Source organism: Schistosoma mansoni, chromosome 6 (genome assembly GCF_000237925.1).
Source record: "Schistosoma mansoni strain Puerto Rico chromosome 6, complete genome".
NCBI classification, from domain to species: Eukaryota; Metazoa; Platyhelminthes; class Trematoda; order Strigeidida; family Schistosomatidae; genus Schistosoma; species Schistosoma mansoni.
Genome location: NC_031500.1, coordinates 18,029,775 through 18,044,074, shown reverse-complemented (window position 1 = coordinate 18,044,074; position 14,300 = coordinate 18,029,775). Strand labels below are relative to the sequence as shown.

The following is a 14,300-nucleotide window of genomic DNA, read 5'->3' as shown; positions in this document are numbered from 1 at the left end:
TACTATAAGCTGGCTAATGAAACGTAGGAGCTGTGTCCTACGCCGAGTTGCAACGTGATCTGGTACGGATGCATGACCGAAAGCCTTCAGTTAAACAAGTCCACTTAAACAACATGGTCAGCATCCAATGTCGAACACTTAATGAGCTATTGATTTTGGTGAATTATTTACAGCTACAGGAACATTTATGTATAAAAATAAAAGTTCAATTAGACTGGAAGTGAGGGGGGGGTAAGAGTAGACAAGGATAATAATATTAATGTGAAAACAATTTGACACCTCATCACTTCTGGTTAATAAGCTAATATTACCAGGATAGGTTTAAGGTGAGAACAAACTGTTTTTGAATACACAAAGGGTGTTTGAATTTTCATATGGTTAAGGCTTCAATCAACTTTAGTATACACCCTTTTACACTTTTATACAACACCACAAAAGCCGAGTTAAGATCAATCTTATGACCTGTTTCGATCATATGTTTGACAATAAAGGATGATGGGATGTTTATCCACTACTCTTATCAAGATGTGTTTCAAATATGTACAATTCATTTTTAAATTGAATAAGTTTATCCAGCATCTTTGTATAAATAAAATTCCCTCATTATAATAATTTTATTCTAGCGGTTTCTCAAGAGGTAATGACAATCTGAAAATCATTTACCTATACATATATTTATTGATAAATGTTGTCTGTTAATGGATTAACCCACAAAAGGTAATCTCTAACGATCATGTATAAGTAATAGAATGCTTTTCAACTTAAAACCATATAGAGTACCATTAAAAAGTACATTAAGACATAGGTTATTTGAAGTAACTTTGGTAACAGTAGGTCTCAATATAGATAAAGGGAAAAACAAGACTCTCCAATACAGTACAACATGCATCAATCGAATTACACTTGACGGAAAAGCTTTGGAGGATGTGAGAGCTTTTACATATCTGGGCAGCATCATCGATGAACACAGTGGATCTGATACAGATATGAGGGCGAGGATCGGCAAAGCAATAGCAGCATATTTACAACTGAAGAACATCTGGAACTCAAAACAATTGTCAACCAACACTAGAGTTAAAATTTTCAATACAAATGTTAAGACAATTCTACTGTATGGAGCGGAAACCTGAAGAACTACGAAAGCCATCATCCAGAAGATACAGGTGCTAAATAACAGTCGTCTTGGGATGTGTTGGCCAGACACTATCAGCAACATTCTATTGTGGGAGAGAACAAACCAGATTCCAGCAAAGGAAGAAATCAGGAAGAGGCGCTGGAAGTGGATAGGGTACACTTTGAGGAAATCACCCAACTGCGTCACAAGGCGAGCCCTCACATGGAATCTTGAAGGCCAAAGGAGAAGAGCAAGATCAAATAACACATTAAGCTGAGAAATGGAGACAGACATGAGAAGAATGAACATAAACTGGATAGAAGTAGAAAGGAATGCCCATGACAGATTGGGTTGGTAAAATTCTGATCGGCGGCCTATGCTTGATTGGGGTAACAGGAGTAAGTAAGCAAGTCAGTATTTGAATCAAGTTAGAAGTGAGGCTAGCAAATAAATACTTATTGAATCAAATCACTACATAAATCAATTTGAACAACATACATTGATCATATACATATTTCGATTTTGAACTTCTCCATATTGTTCACAAAACTAATTTTATGGAATATGTTTACAAAAGAACTTCAAATAAACATCTTTTATTAAAGATAAGATACGTTATACTCCTTATCTTAGTCATACTTGTTGAGGACGTTAGATCCCCAGAACTCACTTGGAAAAGGTCTTAATTTTGTAATTCTATTCTGAAAACTTGAATTTTGTGTTTTCGCGCCAAGAGACATTTAGTTAATCTACAGCTTACATTTCTTTTGACTGTCATTGGTTGACGGGTTTTTCTTTGTACCCTATTTTGTGGCTCTCCCAAGGGCTTTTCTGTCATTGTATAAATAAGCTTGATTTATGTGCTTAGTGACCTCGTATTTTTTGGGTGATTGTAGAATACATTCTCTACACCTTAACAAGACTTCTTGATTTAGTTAAGAGAGCCGGGGACAACGGATTAGAATAGCCTATCATGTCACTGCGTCTTTGATATTCTTTCGGTTTACCGAGTAAGGTGAACTCGTAATAGCATCAAGCATATCAGTACTAATGATAACTTTCCATGAATGGTGATATAAAATTGTTGAAATCAGTTTCATATATCACAAGAATTCTATAACTCTGAAAATAGCGTTCATCTTCAAATGATTAAATCTTCACAGCTAAGTTACCGATAACTAAATGTTATGAAGAAAGTTGTGTAAAAGAAAATTCGAATCTCACAAGCAGGATCGTAGATGCGCACTGCTGAGGAGTCATATACTAGGATGAAACGGTTGTCTAGTTCTTCCAGGTTTCCCATGGTGGTCTAACTTTAATTGATTCATAAGTTCAACTATTAAATTACTACAATCACCACAGAACCCCATTCTGATAAAATAATATGTGAAAAAACAACAATACTCTAATAGTATACCAACAGTAGCCGTTTACATGAGTTTATGTATATAGAAAATACAAAATGGATCTGAGTGTCTTTATGTTATATACAGTATTAAGGTTGGCATTTACAATCACAGCGATAACGACCATATGGACCCATTTGTAATTTTCTAGTTACTGTAATTGGCTTTGTCGTTGTTGTTGTTGTTATTGGAGGATGACGACAGGGATCAATTTTATTCTCTACGTATGGCTGTGACGTTTTCACATCACCCCTAAAATGGTAAAAAAAAAGTTTGTTTTTTTAAGAAAAAACATAGAATGAGATTTGTTGTATTGAATTAAGAAGTTGCCTGTCATTTTCTTCAATCATTAGATACCATAACTTACGTAAATTCTATTGAGGGAGGGGTGCCTGACTGATATCATAAGTAATGACTCCAATCGATCGTAACATATAATTGTAGTTAGTTACATGTGTTGGTTTAATTAGGGTTAATTGGATAATATGGTAAATATGTGTTCATACAGTAAGTTACCATTCAATTATTGTCAAATATTATTCATTATCAGAAGGGCTTTTTTGTGGAGATTTAGTATTTTCATAGTTGAAAGTGTGAGTCAATTGAAGCTAGACCACCATGGAAAACCTGGAAGCACTGGACGGCCATTTCGTCCTATTATGGGACTCCTCAGCAGTGCGCATCCACGACCTCGCCTCGTGATATTCGAACCTAGGACCTATAAGTCTCACGCGCGTGCGCTTAACCTCTAGAACACTGAGCCGGTTGACATCCAACGGTGTTAATGTCTAACTCCAACCAATCCACGAAGTTGAGCAACCGTTCACAAATTGTCTTTAGTGAGTTGATATCTCTACAACAGACTTCGTTGAACTCCACTGGTCACCGCTTCTCGCTAGAACTCTGGGACTTACCTCTCGAAGTCAGTCATTAGTGAGCATATGATTATTATTATTATCAGAAGGGGTTTTTTGTGGAGATTTAGTATTTTCATAGTTGCTGAGAAGTCCCGCAATAGGATGAAACGGACGTCCAGTGCTTCCAGGTTTTCTCTGATGGTCTAGCTTCAATTGACTCACACTTTCAACTATGAAAATATTATTCAGTTCAATCTATATAAATCTTACTGTAAACAAATCATACATAAAGTACTATATTTGAATATGATTTTGATTTATTTTCAGGGTCAAATAAATCAATATCAGTAGTCTTTGTACTCTGATTAAGCATCGTCAGATTCAAGGTTTCAGGCATAAGATAACAAGTCTCAGATTTTGGCACGAAGTTCACTTATCCATTTGGTTAAATAGAATTTTGGCATTATAGCTAATGTGAGTTCATGATGAAAAGCCTAAATCTAATCTCTAACCTTAACTATCAACTGTAAATCATAATTCTAATTCCTTACACTCGTTTATAATCCTCACTTAGCCGTAGTATGTAGGTGGACAGTCTCGATGTCTTTTTAGCGTCACTCAAAGGTCATCAATAAATTATAGTCTCATCGTGAATTAATTTGTGTGGTAATTATCTAAAATTTCTGATTCTCATCACATTTTAGTAAATTTGAACCTTCCATACTTAAATGATAAAAGAAGCTTTCTGTCAGATATGTAGAAATATTCTTTGATAATAATAATGAATATCATTCAGATCACTTGAAATGAGAAGCATAATTCTTTGATTTTTTTTGGGGGGGGGTCATGATAATGATCGTTCTGCAGGTTCACCTACGGAAACCCTGTAACGACTTTTACTTCCTCTGAATAGTAAGATTAGGACATCTCATCATCAGTCGAGTAGCAAAGCCACTACAACGACATCACTAAACTATTGCGGGACTCCTCAGCAGTGCGCATCCACGATCTCGCCTCGCAAGGTTCGAACCCAGGACTTACCAGTCTCGCGACTCATGCTTTCAACTATGCAAATACTAAATCTTCACAAAAAACACCCTTCTAATTATTTTTTTTTAAAGAATCAATATTCTTTGATTACATAATTCTAATCATACTAATACATCTTAATAATGAAAACTTACATGGGTGAATAATAACAAACAATTATTTGGCCTGATTTAACTTCAGTGTGAGTATTACAATGTCCAACTGAGCAACCTATAAATTCAGCTTTATCCCATACAATCTGTCGAATTAAATAATATAATTTTAATTAAAGAATTACCAAATAGATAATTAAAACACTTGTTATTGAAAAATGTTTGTTTATAAAGATTCTTTCTCTTAGTCTATTTTGGTGTCCACGAATGCCCTGGTATGACCGAGAGTGGGGAGAATCCGCTCTCCCTCTCCAAATGATCTCAAATGGCCACGCGTATATAGCCTCTACCAGGGAAGTCATACTCACTGCCTTCTCGTAGCACTATTGTTGTTTACGAAATCGAGAGGACGAAAAGCGAATGTCCGGCGCTTTAACTGGGTTGGTGGACACGGAAGGTTCACCTAGGGGAGTTTGAATACCCTGATTCCAAACCAATGGTGCACATGTGCTTGCTCCAATATCCTAATGGAACAAATGGCGTATGAACTAATCGTCGGTCACCGGCTACCATGGGACTGCATCTCCTCACGATGCTCTACTGCCTCATAGGTTAGACTTTTAGGTCAAAGGTTCGGGCTGTTGCCCCCTAATAAAACCACCTGCTTCGGTTTTGGCACCTGGGAAGTATCACAGCCTTCACATAAATCAAATAAGATTTGTGTGGCACATATATAGCTGGTGCCCCTTTGTACTAATATTTATGTGTTTAAATAAATAAATAAATAAGACTATTTGGGTTATGGTTACATATGTGATTTGGAGCAACTATATGTTACTGCTTGATTTACAATGATTTCCTATGTGAAATTATGTTTTGATGAAAATCATTATTAAATCACAAGAGGTTATCTATAGTCCACATCGTATATTCAAAGAAGAGAGTATATGAAAGTGAAAGGTTAACAAATGAAAACATAAAACGCATTCCTTCCCTCAGCCACCACGCTACCTGAGAAAAATGTTCAAGTACATTCAGATCTTTTGGTGAATGTAATACGTATTAACAACATAATTGAAATTCAGTGATTCATTTGAAGTATGTCGCAAATTATTTGAACCAGGAAAAGTTAACTATCGTATTCCAAACTCATTGGCCAAATGGTAAAGTGTTCTTCACGAAGCCTAATTGTTCCTAGTTCCATTCATTGATAAATTATATGCTGCCCCTGCTAAAGAGTTTCATATGAGTATTGTATTTGCTCACTTAAACGTTACGTTATAAACACTTTATAGTTTTGTACACATTTATTATTTTAAATAGCTTTATACACTGAATAAATATCTCAATTGCTTCTGATGTACAGTACGGTTAACTTTGAATTTTAGTACTGAGAACATAAAAATGTATTATTATAAGAATAATTTTCATCATATCATTTTGAAAACACTTGAGAATCAATACAATACTTAGTTCTCTGAGCTGGATGGTTTGACTGTGGAGTTTTCATCGTCCTTCTGAACGATATCATCATCATAAACTTCGGGTAGAAGTGATGTGTTTGACAGATTTAAGGTAAACAAGAACCAATCAACATCGAGGTGCACAGGACAAGTTGTGAACCACATGTGGAGAAATTCAAACACTTCACTTCTACCCGAAGTTTGTGCTGATGATATCGTTCAGAAGGACGATGAAAACTCCACAGTCAAACCATCCAGTTCAGAGAACAAAACTCCATCAAAATAATCCATTTGAGCTACAAATCTTCTCCACCATCTCACAATACTTAGTATTAATTAGAGATGGATGATAACTAATGATGGAATCCATGATGCACACTTCGTCCCATTTGGAACTTGTCAGCCAATGGTAATTGATTCGAATCCTGGAATCAACATCAACTCTAAAATTATTATTTTATTTAAACACATGAGTATTGATACAAAGGGGCATCAGATACATATGCGACACACAAATCTCATTTGATTTGTGTCAGGGCTGTGATACTGCCTGGGTGCCCAAACCGAAACAGATGGTTTTCTTAGGGGGCCACACCCGGAGCCTTCGACCTAAAGGTTTGATCTACAATATAGTGGAGCATCGTAAGGAGATGCAGTCCCATGGTAGCCGGTTACCAACAATTGATTCATACACCATTTGTTTCCTCAAGATACTGGATCCCATGTACACCATTAGTTTTGAATCAGGGATTTCCAACCCTCCTAGATGGATCCTCTATATCCACCAACCCGGTTAAATCGCCGGACATTCACTTTTCATCCTCTCAATTTCGTAAACAACAGTGATGCTACGAGAAGGTGGTGATTAGGACTTCCCTGGTAGAGGGTATATACGCGTGGCCATTTGAGAGCATTTGGAGAGGGAGAGTGGATTCTCCCCACTCTCGGTCGTACCAGAGCATTTGGGGGCAAACTCTAAGATGCAGGTACATTATTTATTGATATTTCTATTTGATTATTATTGATTATTTTCACAGTTGAAAGCATTAGTCAATTGAAGCTAGACCACCATCAAAAACCTGGAAGCACTGGACGGCTGTTTCGTCCTATCCTGGGACTCTGCAGCAGTGCACATCCACGATCGTGCCTCACGAGATTCGAACCTAGGACCTACCAATCTCGCGCCAGAGCACTTAACCGATAGACCACTGAGCCGGCCAGTATCCAATGGTGTTAATGTCTAACTTCAACCAATCCACGAAAATTGAGTAACCGGTCACCAATTTTCTTCAGTGAGTTCCTATTTGACGACAGACGTGGTCAATCGACTCATACTTCAAACTATGAAAATACTGAGATCTCCACGAGGCTCCTTCTAATGATATTATTGATTAGCTCAATAGTTATTTTTTATCAATTTTACAATATTGACTTACCCTTTTATAATGTAAACAATCTTCAGGAACTTCACATTTATTGTTTGTGAAGTCATATAATTGATATTCATTAAACCATGATTCAACGGCACTTTATAAATGAAAAGATTATCATTTGCTTACTTTCTTTATACAGACTTACTTTATTACATCCGAATTATCCGCTGTATTGATACCAATTTGACCACGATATTCTTTTTCTATTTCAGTTTTCTTATATTCACTACTTAAATTACATACGGATGCTTGTCTACCAGCTAATTCTTCTAATTCATCATCCCAACTCTTTTAGATAATAAATAAACAATATGAAGAAGAAAAGTATCTGGTCAATTGGGTTTAAATGTATGACATTCAATGATAGTTATGTGTTAGAATGATGAACATTATATTAAAGTTTAATCTATATCATCAGTGGTCTAGTGGTTAAGCGTTTGCGGGCTCGAATCTCGCGAGGCGGGATCGTGGATGCACGCTGCTGAGGAGTCTCACAATAGGACGAAACGACCGTCCAGTGCTTCCAGGTTTTCTATAGTGGTCTAGCTTCAAGTGACATATATATATATATATATAATTAGTTGGATAATGTTTTTAATAAGAAAGATATAATATTAGTATATGCTCATTAGATATGTGTAATTATATTAAAAGGCTAAGCTAATAGTGATGTTATAATAAACTAATGACGTTGTAGTGTGTGCTACTGATGTCGATAGATATAAGTAATATATATCATCAATCTTAATTGAGATACCTGATTTTGAGATGGTGGAGAAGATTTGTAGCTCAGGTGGGTGATTTTGATGGGGTTTTGTTCTCTGAGTTAGATGGTTTGGTCGTGGAGCTAACATCGTCCTTCTGAACTACATCATCAGCATAAACTTTGGGTAGAAGTGAAGTGAAGCTCCACGACCAACCCATCCATTTCAGATAACAAAACTCCATTAAAATACCTGATGTCAGAAGATTAAGAAGACCGAAGAGAATAGGAATAGTACAGATAATGGTTGGTGTGTACACGAAAGAAGTATTCGCTGTATGGTTTTGTCTTCAAATGCATTCGGTTGTCTTCACCTGTGTTTTCATTCACCACAGAAGAAAGAAAACTGTAATTTGAACTATGGATATTTATGAAATTAAAACAAGATCTTTTGGAAACAAATCTCTGTCATATACAAGAGTATGTACAATTCAATTTGTTTTGAATTTCCAAACATCTTTTTATATTTTCATAGTTTAAATCATGAGTCAATTGAAGCTGGACCACTATGGAAAACCTGGAAACACTGAACGGCCGTTTTGTCCTATTATGGGACTCCTCAGCAGTGCTCATCGACCATCCAGTGCTTTCAGGTTTTCCATGGTGGTCTAGCTTCAATTGACTCATGATTTCAACTATGAAAACATTGAAATATCCACAAAAACCCTTTCTGATCTTTTTATACATCCAACATTTAAAAAAAATAACTAATATAGAAAACAAGAACGCAAGCGAAGGAACAACTCAATGTATTTAATTAGTCTTCTAATTGAACGCTAGATTCGGTTTCCTCAACTCTTCTAATAACCCTCAGGCTAAATCTACACAGCGACTTGAACACGTGGGAAAAGGAGCGAAATGTGAAAGAAACGCTTTACTCCAAGGTTCATTTGTGTTCAGAAACTCTAGGGCATTCATAACATTTTAGATGGCCTTGGGCTTCCGGAAATTTCTGGAACACTACTAAATATAGGAGCAGTATATGTAATCATCCTATCAGAAACGCTACACGTTATTTTCCACTTTCTAGATGTTTCTGGCATAACTTCTATTGAATGCTGATTAGATAAGATGTTTCCCAACGCTTTCAGAGCCTTTATTCGGCTTTTTTTTTCAAGGAATTTACTGAATCTCTACAACAATAGTTGAATACAAACTCACAGAATCATTTAATAAAATCTGAAAAACCATACAGTAAATGTTAATCACTTGTCACAGACTTCATTGTTTTTTCGTTTCCATACCAATCATTCTCTGTTCTCGTTATTTTTTCTTCAATCTTTTCAACCTTCTGCTGTCAGGCATTTCACATTCTAGTGGTGATACATACTACTTATATCTGTCAACATCAGTAGTACAATGACAATAGTCAATTCTATTCCATGTTATCCATACTTTCTAGCAATATTAAATAGTAATAATCAACTTGAGATATTGGTTAATTTTTGTGGTTTACTCAGTACAGTCTTTTGAGAATCGATTAACAAAACGGTAGATAGTTGGTCATAGAACTGAAAACATGGTCTAACCATTTCAATCTATTATATTTTATTCTCAACTACCAGTCTAGTAAGATAGTTTTAAAGTTAGCTTCATCTACAAGATTCAGGCAGATAAGTGTCATCACTAAACATTACAGCCATATTATAAGACAATATAAGGCTAAGGATCATTGAATAATTTATGATCTTCATTTTTATTTAAGCCATTTTTTACCTTACAGATCGTTCCGTCTTAATCGATTATTTCATACATATCTCCAATTCGCATAGTTGAAAGCATGAGTCAATTGAAGCTAGGCTACCAAAGAAAACGTCGAAGCACTGGACGGCCGTTTTGTCCTACTGTGGGACTTCTCAGCAGTCCGCATCCACGATCTCACCTCGTGAGATTTGAACCCAGGACCTACTTGTCTCGCTGCAATTGTTAAATAATAAATCGATTTGACTGGCTAGTATTTCTGTTTTAATGAAATCTGACTAGTTTCTATCTAGGGACTGATTTATTGTAGAATAGGCTACTTAGTCTACTTCATTAATATCAGTATTTTAATAAATTAATAATAAATTCGTATTTAAACTCTTATCTAATGAGAATTATATGAATAAGATATAGTATAACTACTTCAACTGTTTCATTTTGATAAGTTTGTAGAATGATCTAGACTTGTTACTCTTTGAATACGTTGTAGTATTGTAGTGTGGTCTACTTATATCCATATAAGTAGTATATGGTGATAGTCAGGTATAGAATGTATTTTGGTAGAAGATCGATAAAGAAGGAACAGGAATGAATCGTAATCGGTAGGAAAATACATAAACAATGGAATTAGAGAAGACGGACTGGTATTTACGGAAGAAACAGTGAAGATTGAGACAATTGTTTGTTATTTTGCAAATTAACTGTTTACTACTGTATGGTTATCAGATTTTAGTGAGACAGTCTGTAATTTGGGCTTAAATACATTCGATTGTCCCCAGTCGTGTTCTTGTTCATTACGGTATAAACAAATATGATAGTTTGAAAAATAATCATTGTTTGAAAATCTGCACTATTTTTATACTTTACTTCCTTAGGAGCGCTTACTAGGTATCGTGAAGGGAAACAAAGAAGAGGAAGGTCAAAGAATACACTACGTCAGGAATTGTAAACAAATATGAAAATGATGAATACCGACTGGAAACAACTGGAAAGGTTTGCCTATGACAGGATTGGATGGAGAATGTTGGTGAGAGGACTATGCTCTTCTATGAGAGGTAACAAGCGTAAATAAGTTCTTAGAATTAGTCAGTTAACAAAAGAGAATGTTTAACATGTATACGGCTAACATCAGATCTATTGGCTGGTGAAAATTAGATATTAGATTTCATTGTGAATTTCTCATTAATTGAATAATAAAAAAGAAATTTATTTTATTTATTTATTTAAACACATAAATATTGGTACAAGAAAGCACCAGATGCATATGCGCCATACAAATCTCATTTGATTTATGTGAGGGTCGTGATACTTCCCAGGTGCCCAAACCGAAACAGATGGTTTTCTTAGGGTCCCACATCCTGAGCCTTCGACCCAAAGATCTGATCCACAAAACAGTGGAGCATTGTGAGGAGATGCAGTCCCATGGTAGCCGGTGATCAACAATTGGTTCATACGCCATTTTTTCCCTCAGGATACTGTAGCCTATTTTCACCATTGGTTTGGAACCAGGGTTTTCAAACTCCCCTAGATGGAGTTTCCGTGTCAACCAACCCGGTTAAAGAGCCGGATATTCGCTTTTCGTTCTCTCAATTTCGTAAACAATAGTAATGTAACGAGAAGGCAATGAGTAGGACTTCCCTGTCAGGGGATATATACGCGTGGCCATTTGAGAGCATTTGGAGAGGGAGAGCGGACTCTCCCCACTCTCAACCGTACCAAGGTATTTAGGGGCATAGAAACAGAAAAGAAAACATTTCTTTCATTATGAATGATCACTTACTAATTCTCCTTCTGAATAAAATGGTCTCGGTTGTTCAGGAACTTTACACTTTAATAATAATCTTCTATAATCTGTATGTTTATTAAATAAAGTTCTTCCTTCATGTGTTGTCTGTGTATTCCCATATAAAATGTAGAATAGATACATTAAACTACTTTGAATAAGAATTTTAGTCATGAATGAAACCAAGAAAGAAGGAAACAAAGAAAAAAGGATCCTTTTTGTTGGAGGTTTCTTTGAAAAAAAGAACGAAATGATTACTTTATATTTATTCTAACCAATAATAAAATAGATTGGGTGTGTCTATGATTAATGCTAAGATGGGTACAGAATTGATGGCTTCGGAGAAATGTAGAAAGTTAGTCATTTATAGAAAAGTGAATTATGATTTAAAACGAACTTGGTATATTCTGAATGTTTGTTTAAATTTTGTTGACAAGAAACAAACAACAACAAACAATTTAAATATTTTATAAGCAAAGATGGATAGTGGCTAGTAGTGGAATCCAGGACGTGCGCCGCTTCGTCCTATCTGGGATTCGTCAGTTGGATGTACCTGTATCTCAGAGTTGATGTTTACTCTGGGACTCAAACTCAGTACCTTTCGCTTCAAACGCTATCACGTTCTCCACTTAGCTAATCGTTTGGAGTTCTAAACATCAATAGGAAGATTCAGACAAACAATACTAAGTGAATTTAAACTTCACCCCATTGCACAAGCAAGTGGCTATCAGGACTCAGTGGCCGAGTGGATAACGCGATGGCGTTGGAAGCGAAAGGTACTGGGTTCGAGTCCCAGAGTAAACATCAACTCTCAGATGCAGGTAAATGCAGCTGATTCGTCCCAAATAGGACGAAACGCACATCTTTGATTTCACTGCTAGCCACTATCCATCTTTGCTTATAATGCTTGTGAAATAAGGCCATATCGAGGCAATACTCACAGTATGTACATATGCCAATAAGAGACTGATCAGTTGCAATCCTTAACATCAATGGGGAGATTTAAACAAACAATACTAAGTGAATTTAAACAATTTAAATAATTCTACATGTGTTGCGTACTACTCATGTCGATAGATTTAAGTAGTATATATCATCAATAGAAAGTGAAATGTCTGATGTCAAAAGGTTAAGAAGATCGATTAGAAGAGAAAAAGAACAGGGAATGATTGGCCTGGAAACGAAATAACAATGAAGTCTGAGTTGATTGATTAACATTTTGTAAATGAAGTATTTACCATATGGTTTTCCAGATTTTACTAAGAGATTCTGTAGTTGTGTTTAAATACATTTGGTTGTCACCGCCAGTGTTCTCGTTCATTACATACTGGCTAAATAACTGTAATATAAACACAATATTGCTTAACTTAAATCAAGCATCCTAGAACTAAGTATTCGCAGTAATTATTGTACTTTTCTTCTGCTCAGTAGTGTACAGTTTAAGTGTTCACACATGAGACGTAGTGTCCCGGGTTCGAGTTCCACGTAAGGGATCGTCGATGCGCACTACTGATCAGTCCTATGCTACAACGAAATGAACATTTAGTGCTTATAGCTTTTCAATTGTGGTCTAACATTCATCCACTATTCATGATTTTAATCTAAACTTAATAATCTTCATAACCCTATGCTGATATATGAGGAAATCAAATTGTTATTTATATACATTTAAGCAAGATAGTATCAATGTACATTGATGGTTGAATAAGAAACGACCGTCCAGTACTTCCAGGTTTTCCATGGTAGTCTAGCTTCCATTGACTCATGATTTCAACTATTAAAATTGCTACATAATTGTTTATAATGGAGAAATGTCGCGCATTTCTCAATAGGTATGTGATTGATTTTCTTTTAAGTTGGTATTATTTGTTATCAAATGAATCTATTACGATGAATGATACAAAGTTTACAGACGCATAAACTCTAGATGGTTGAATAACAGCTAATTCGAAAAGAACTACTTCTATTCTAGTTAATCTTTCACCGGTCAGTCTAATTCTTGAATGTTATATCAACTATTCAGATGTTGAATTTAAGCTGATCATAATATATATTCCTTGTGGTTAGATGTAGACCATTTTTAGTACAGAGATGTAAATCAATGTCATTGTTATGCTGACAACTAACTAACTTACTTACTTACGCCTGTTACTCCTTGTGGAGGAGCATAGGCCACACACCAGCATTCTCCATACAACTCTGTCCTCGGCAATCCTTTCCAGTTCTTTCCAGTTAAAATTCATCTTTTCCATATCTGCTTCTATTTCCCGAGGTAATGTGTTCTTTGGCCTTCTTCTTTTTCGCTTCCCTTCTGGATTCCAAGTTAGGGATTGTCTCGTAATGCACATTGATGATTTCCTTAATGTATGTCCGATCCAATTCCATCGTCTTTTCCTATTTTCCTCTTCAGATGGAAGCTGGTTTGTCCTCTCCCATAGAACGATGTTGCTGATAGTATCCGGCCAGTGAATGTTAAGTATTTTGCGCTGACAACTGTTTATAAATACTTGTATCTTCATGACGATGGTTGTAGTAGTTCTCCATGTTTCATCTCCATACAGTAGGACTGTTTTGACTTTCGTATTGAAGATTCTCACTTTCAAGTTAGTTGACAGTTGTTTTGAGTTTTATATGTTCT

General features: G+C 35.7%; 1 protein-coding gene and 1 non-coding gene across 2 annotated transcripts; one reads left to right on the top strand and one right to left on the bottom strand.

Moving 5' to 3' along the window:
• Nucleotides 1–2,609: 2,609 nt before the first annotated feature.
• On the bottom strand, nt 2,610–11,836 carry Smp_127130 (venom allergen-like (VAL) 20 protein; the record flags this gene model as incomplete). The annotated part of the gene is made up of 5 exons (XM_018798472.1): nt 2,610–2,772; nt 4,562–4,665; nt 7,419–7,509; nt 7,561–7,703; nt 11,660–11,836. The coding sequence occupies 5 exons, from the start codon at nt 11,834–11,836 to the stop codon at nt 2,610–2,612; spliced, it is 678 nt and encodes a 225-aa protein (XP_018653411.1).
• Nucleotides 11,837–12,394: 558 nt separating this feature from the next.
• Nucleotides 12,395–12,466, top strand: Smp_tRNA_01271_Pseudo_TGG.1.1. Its single transcript has one exon. It is a non-coding gene (tRNA).
• Nucleotides 12,467–14,300: the final 1,834 nt, after the last annotated feature.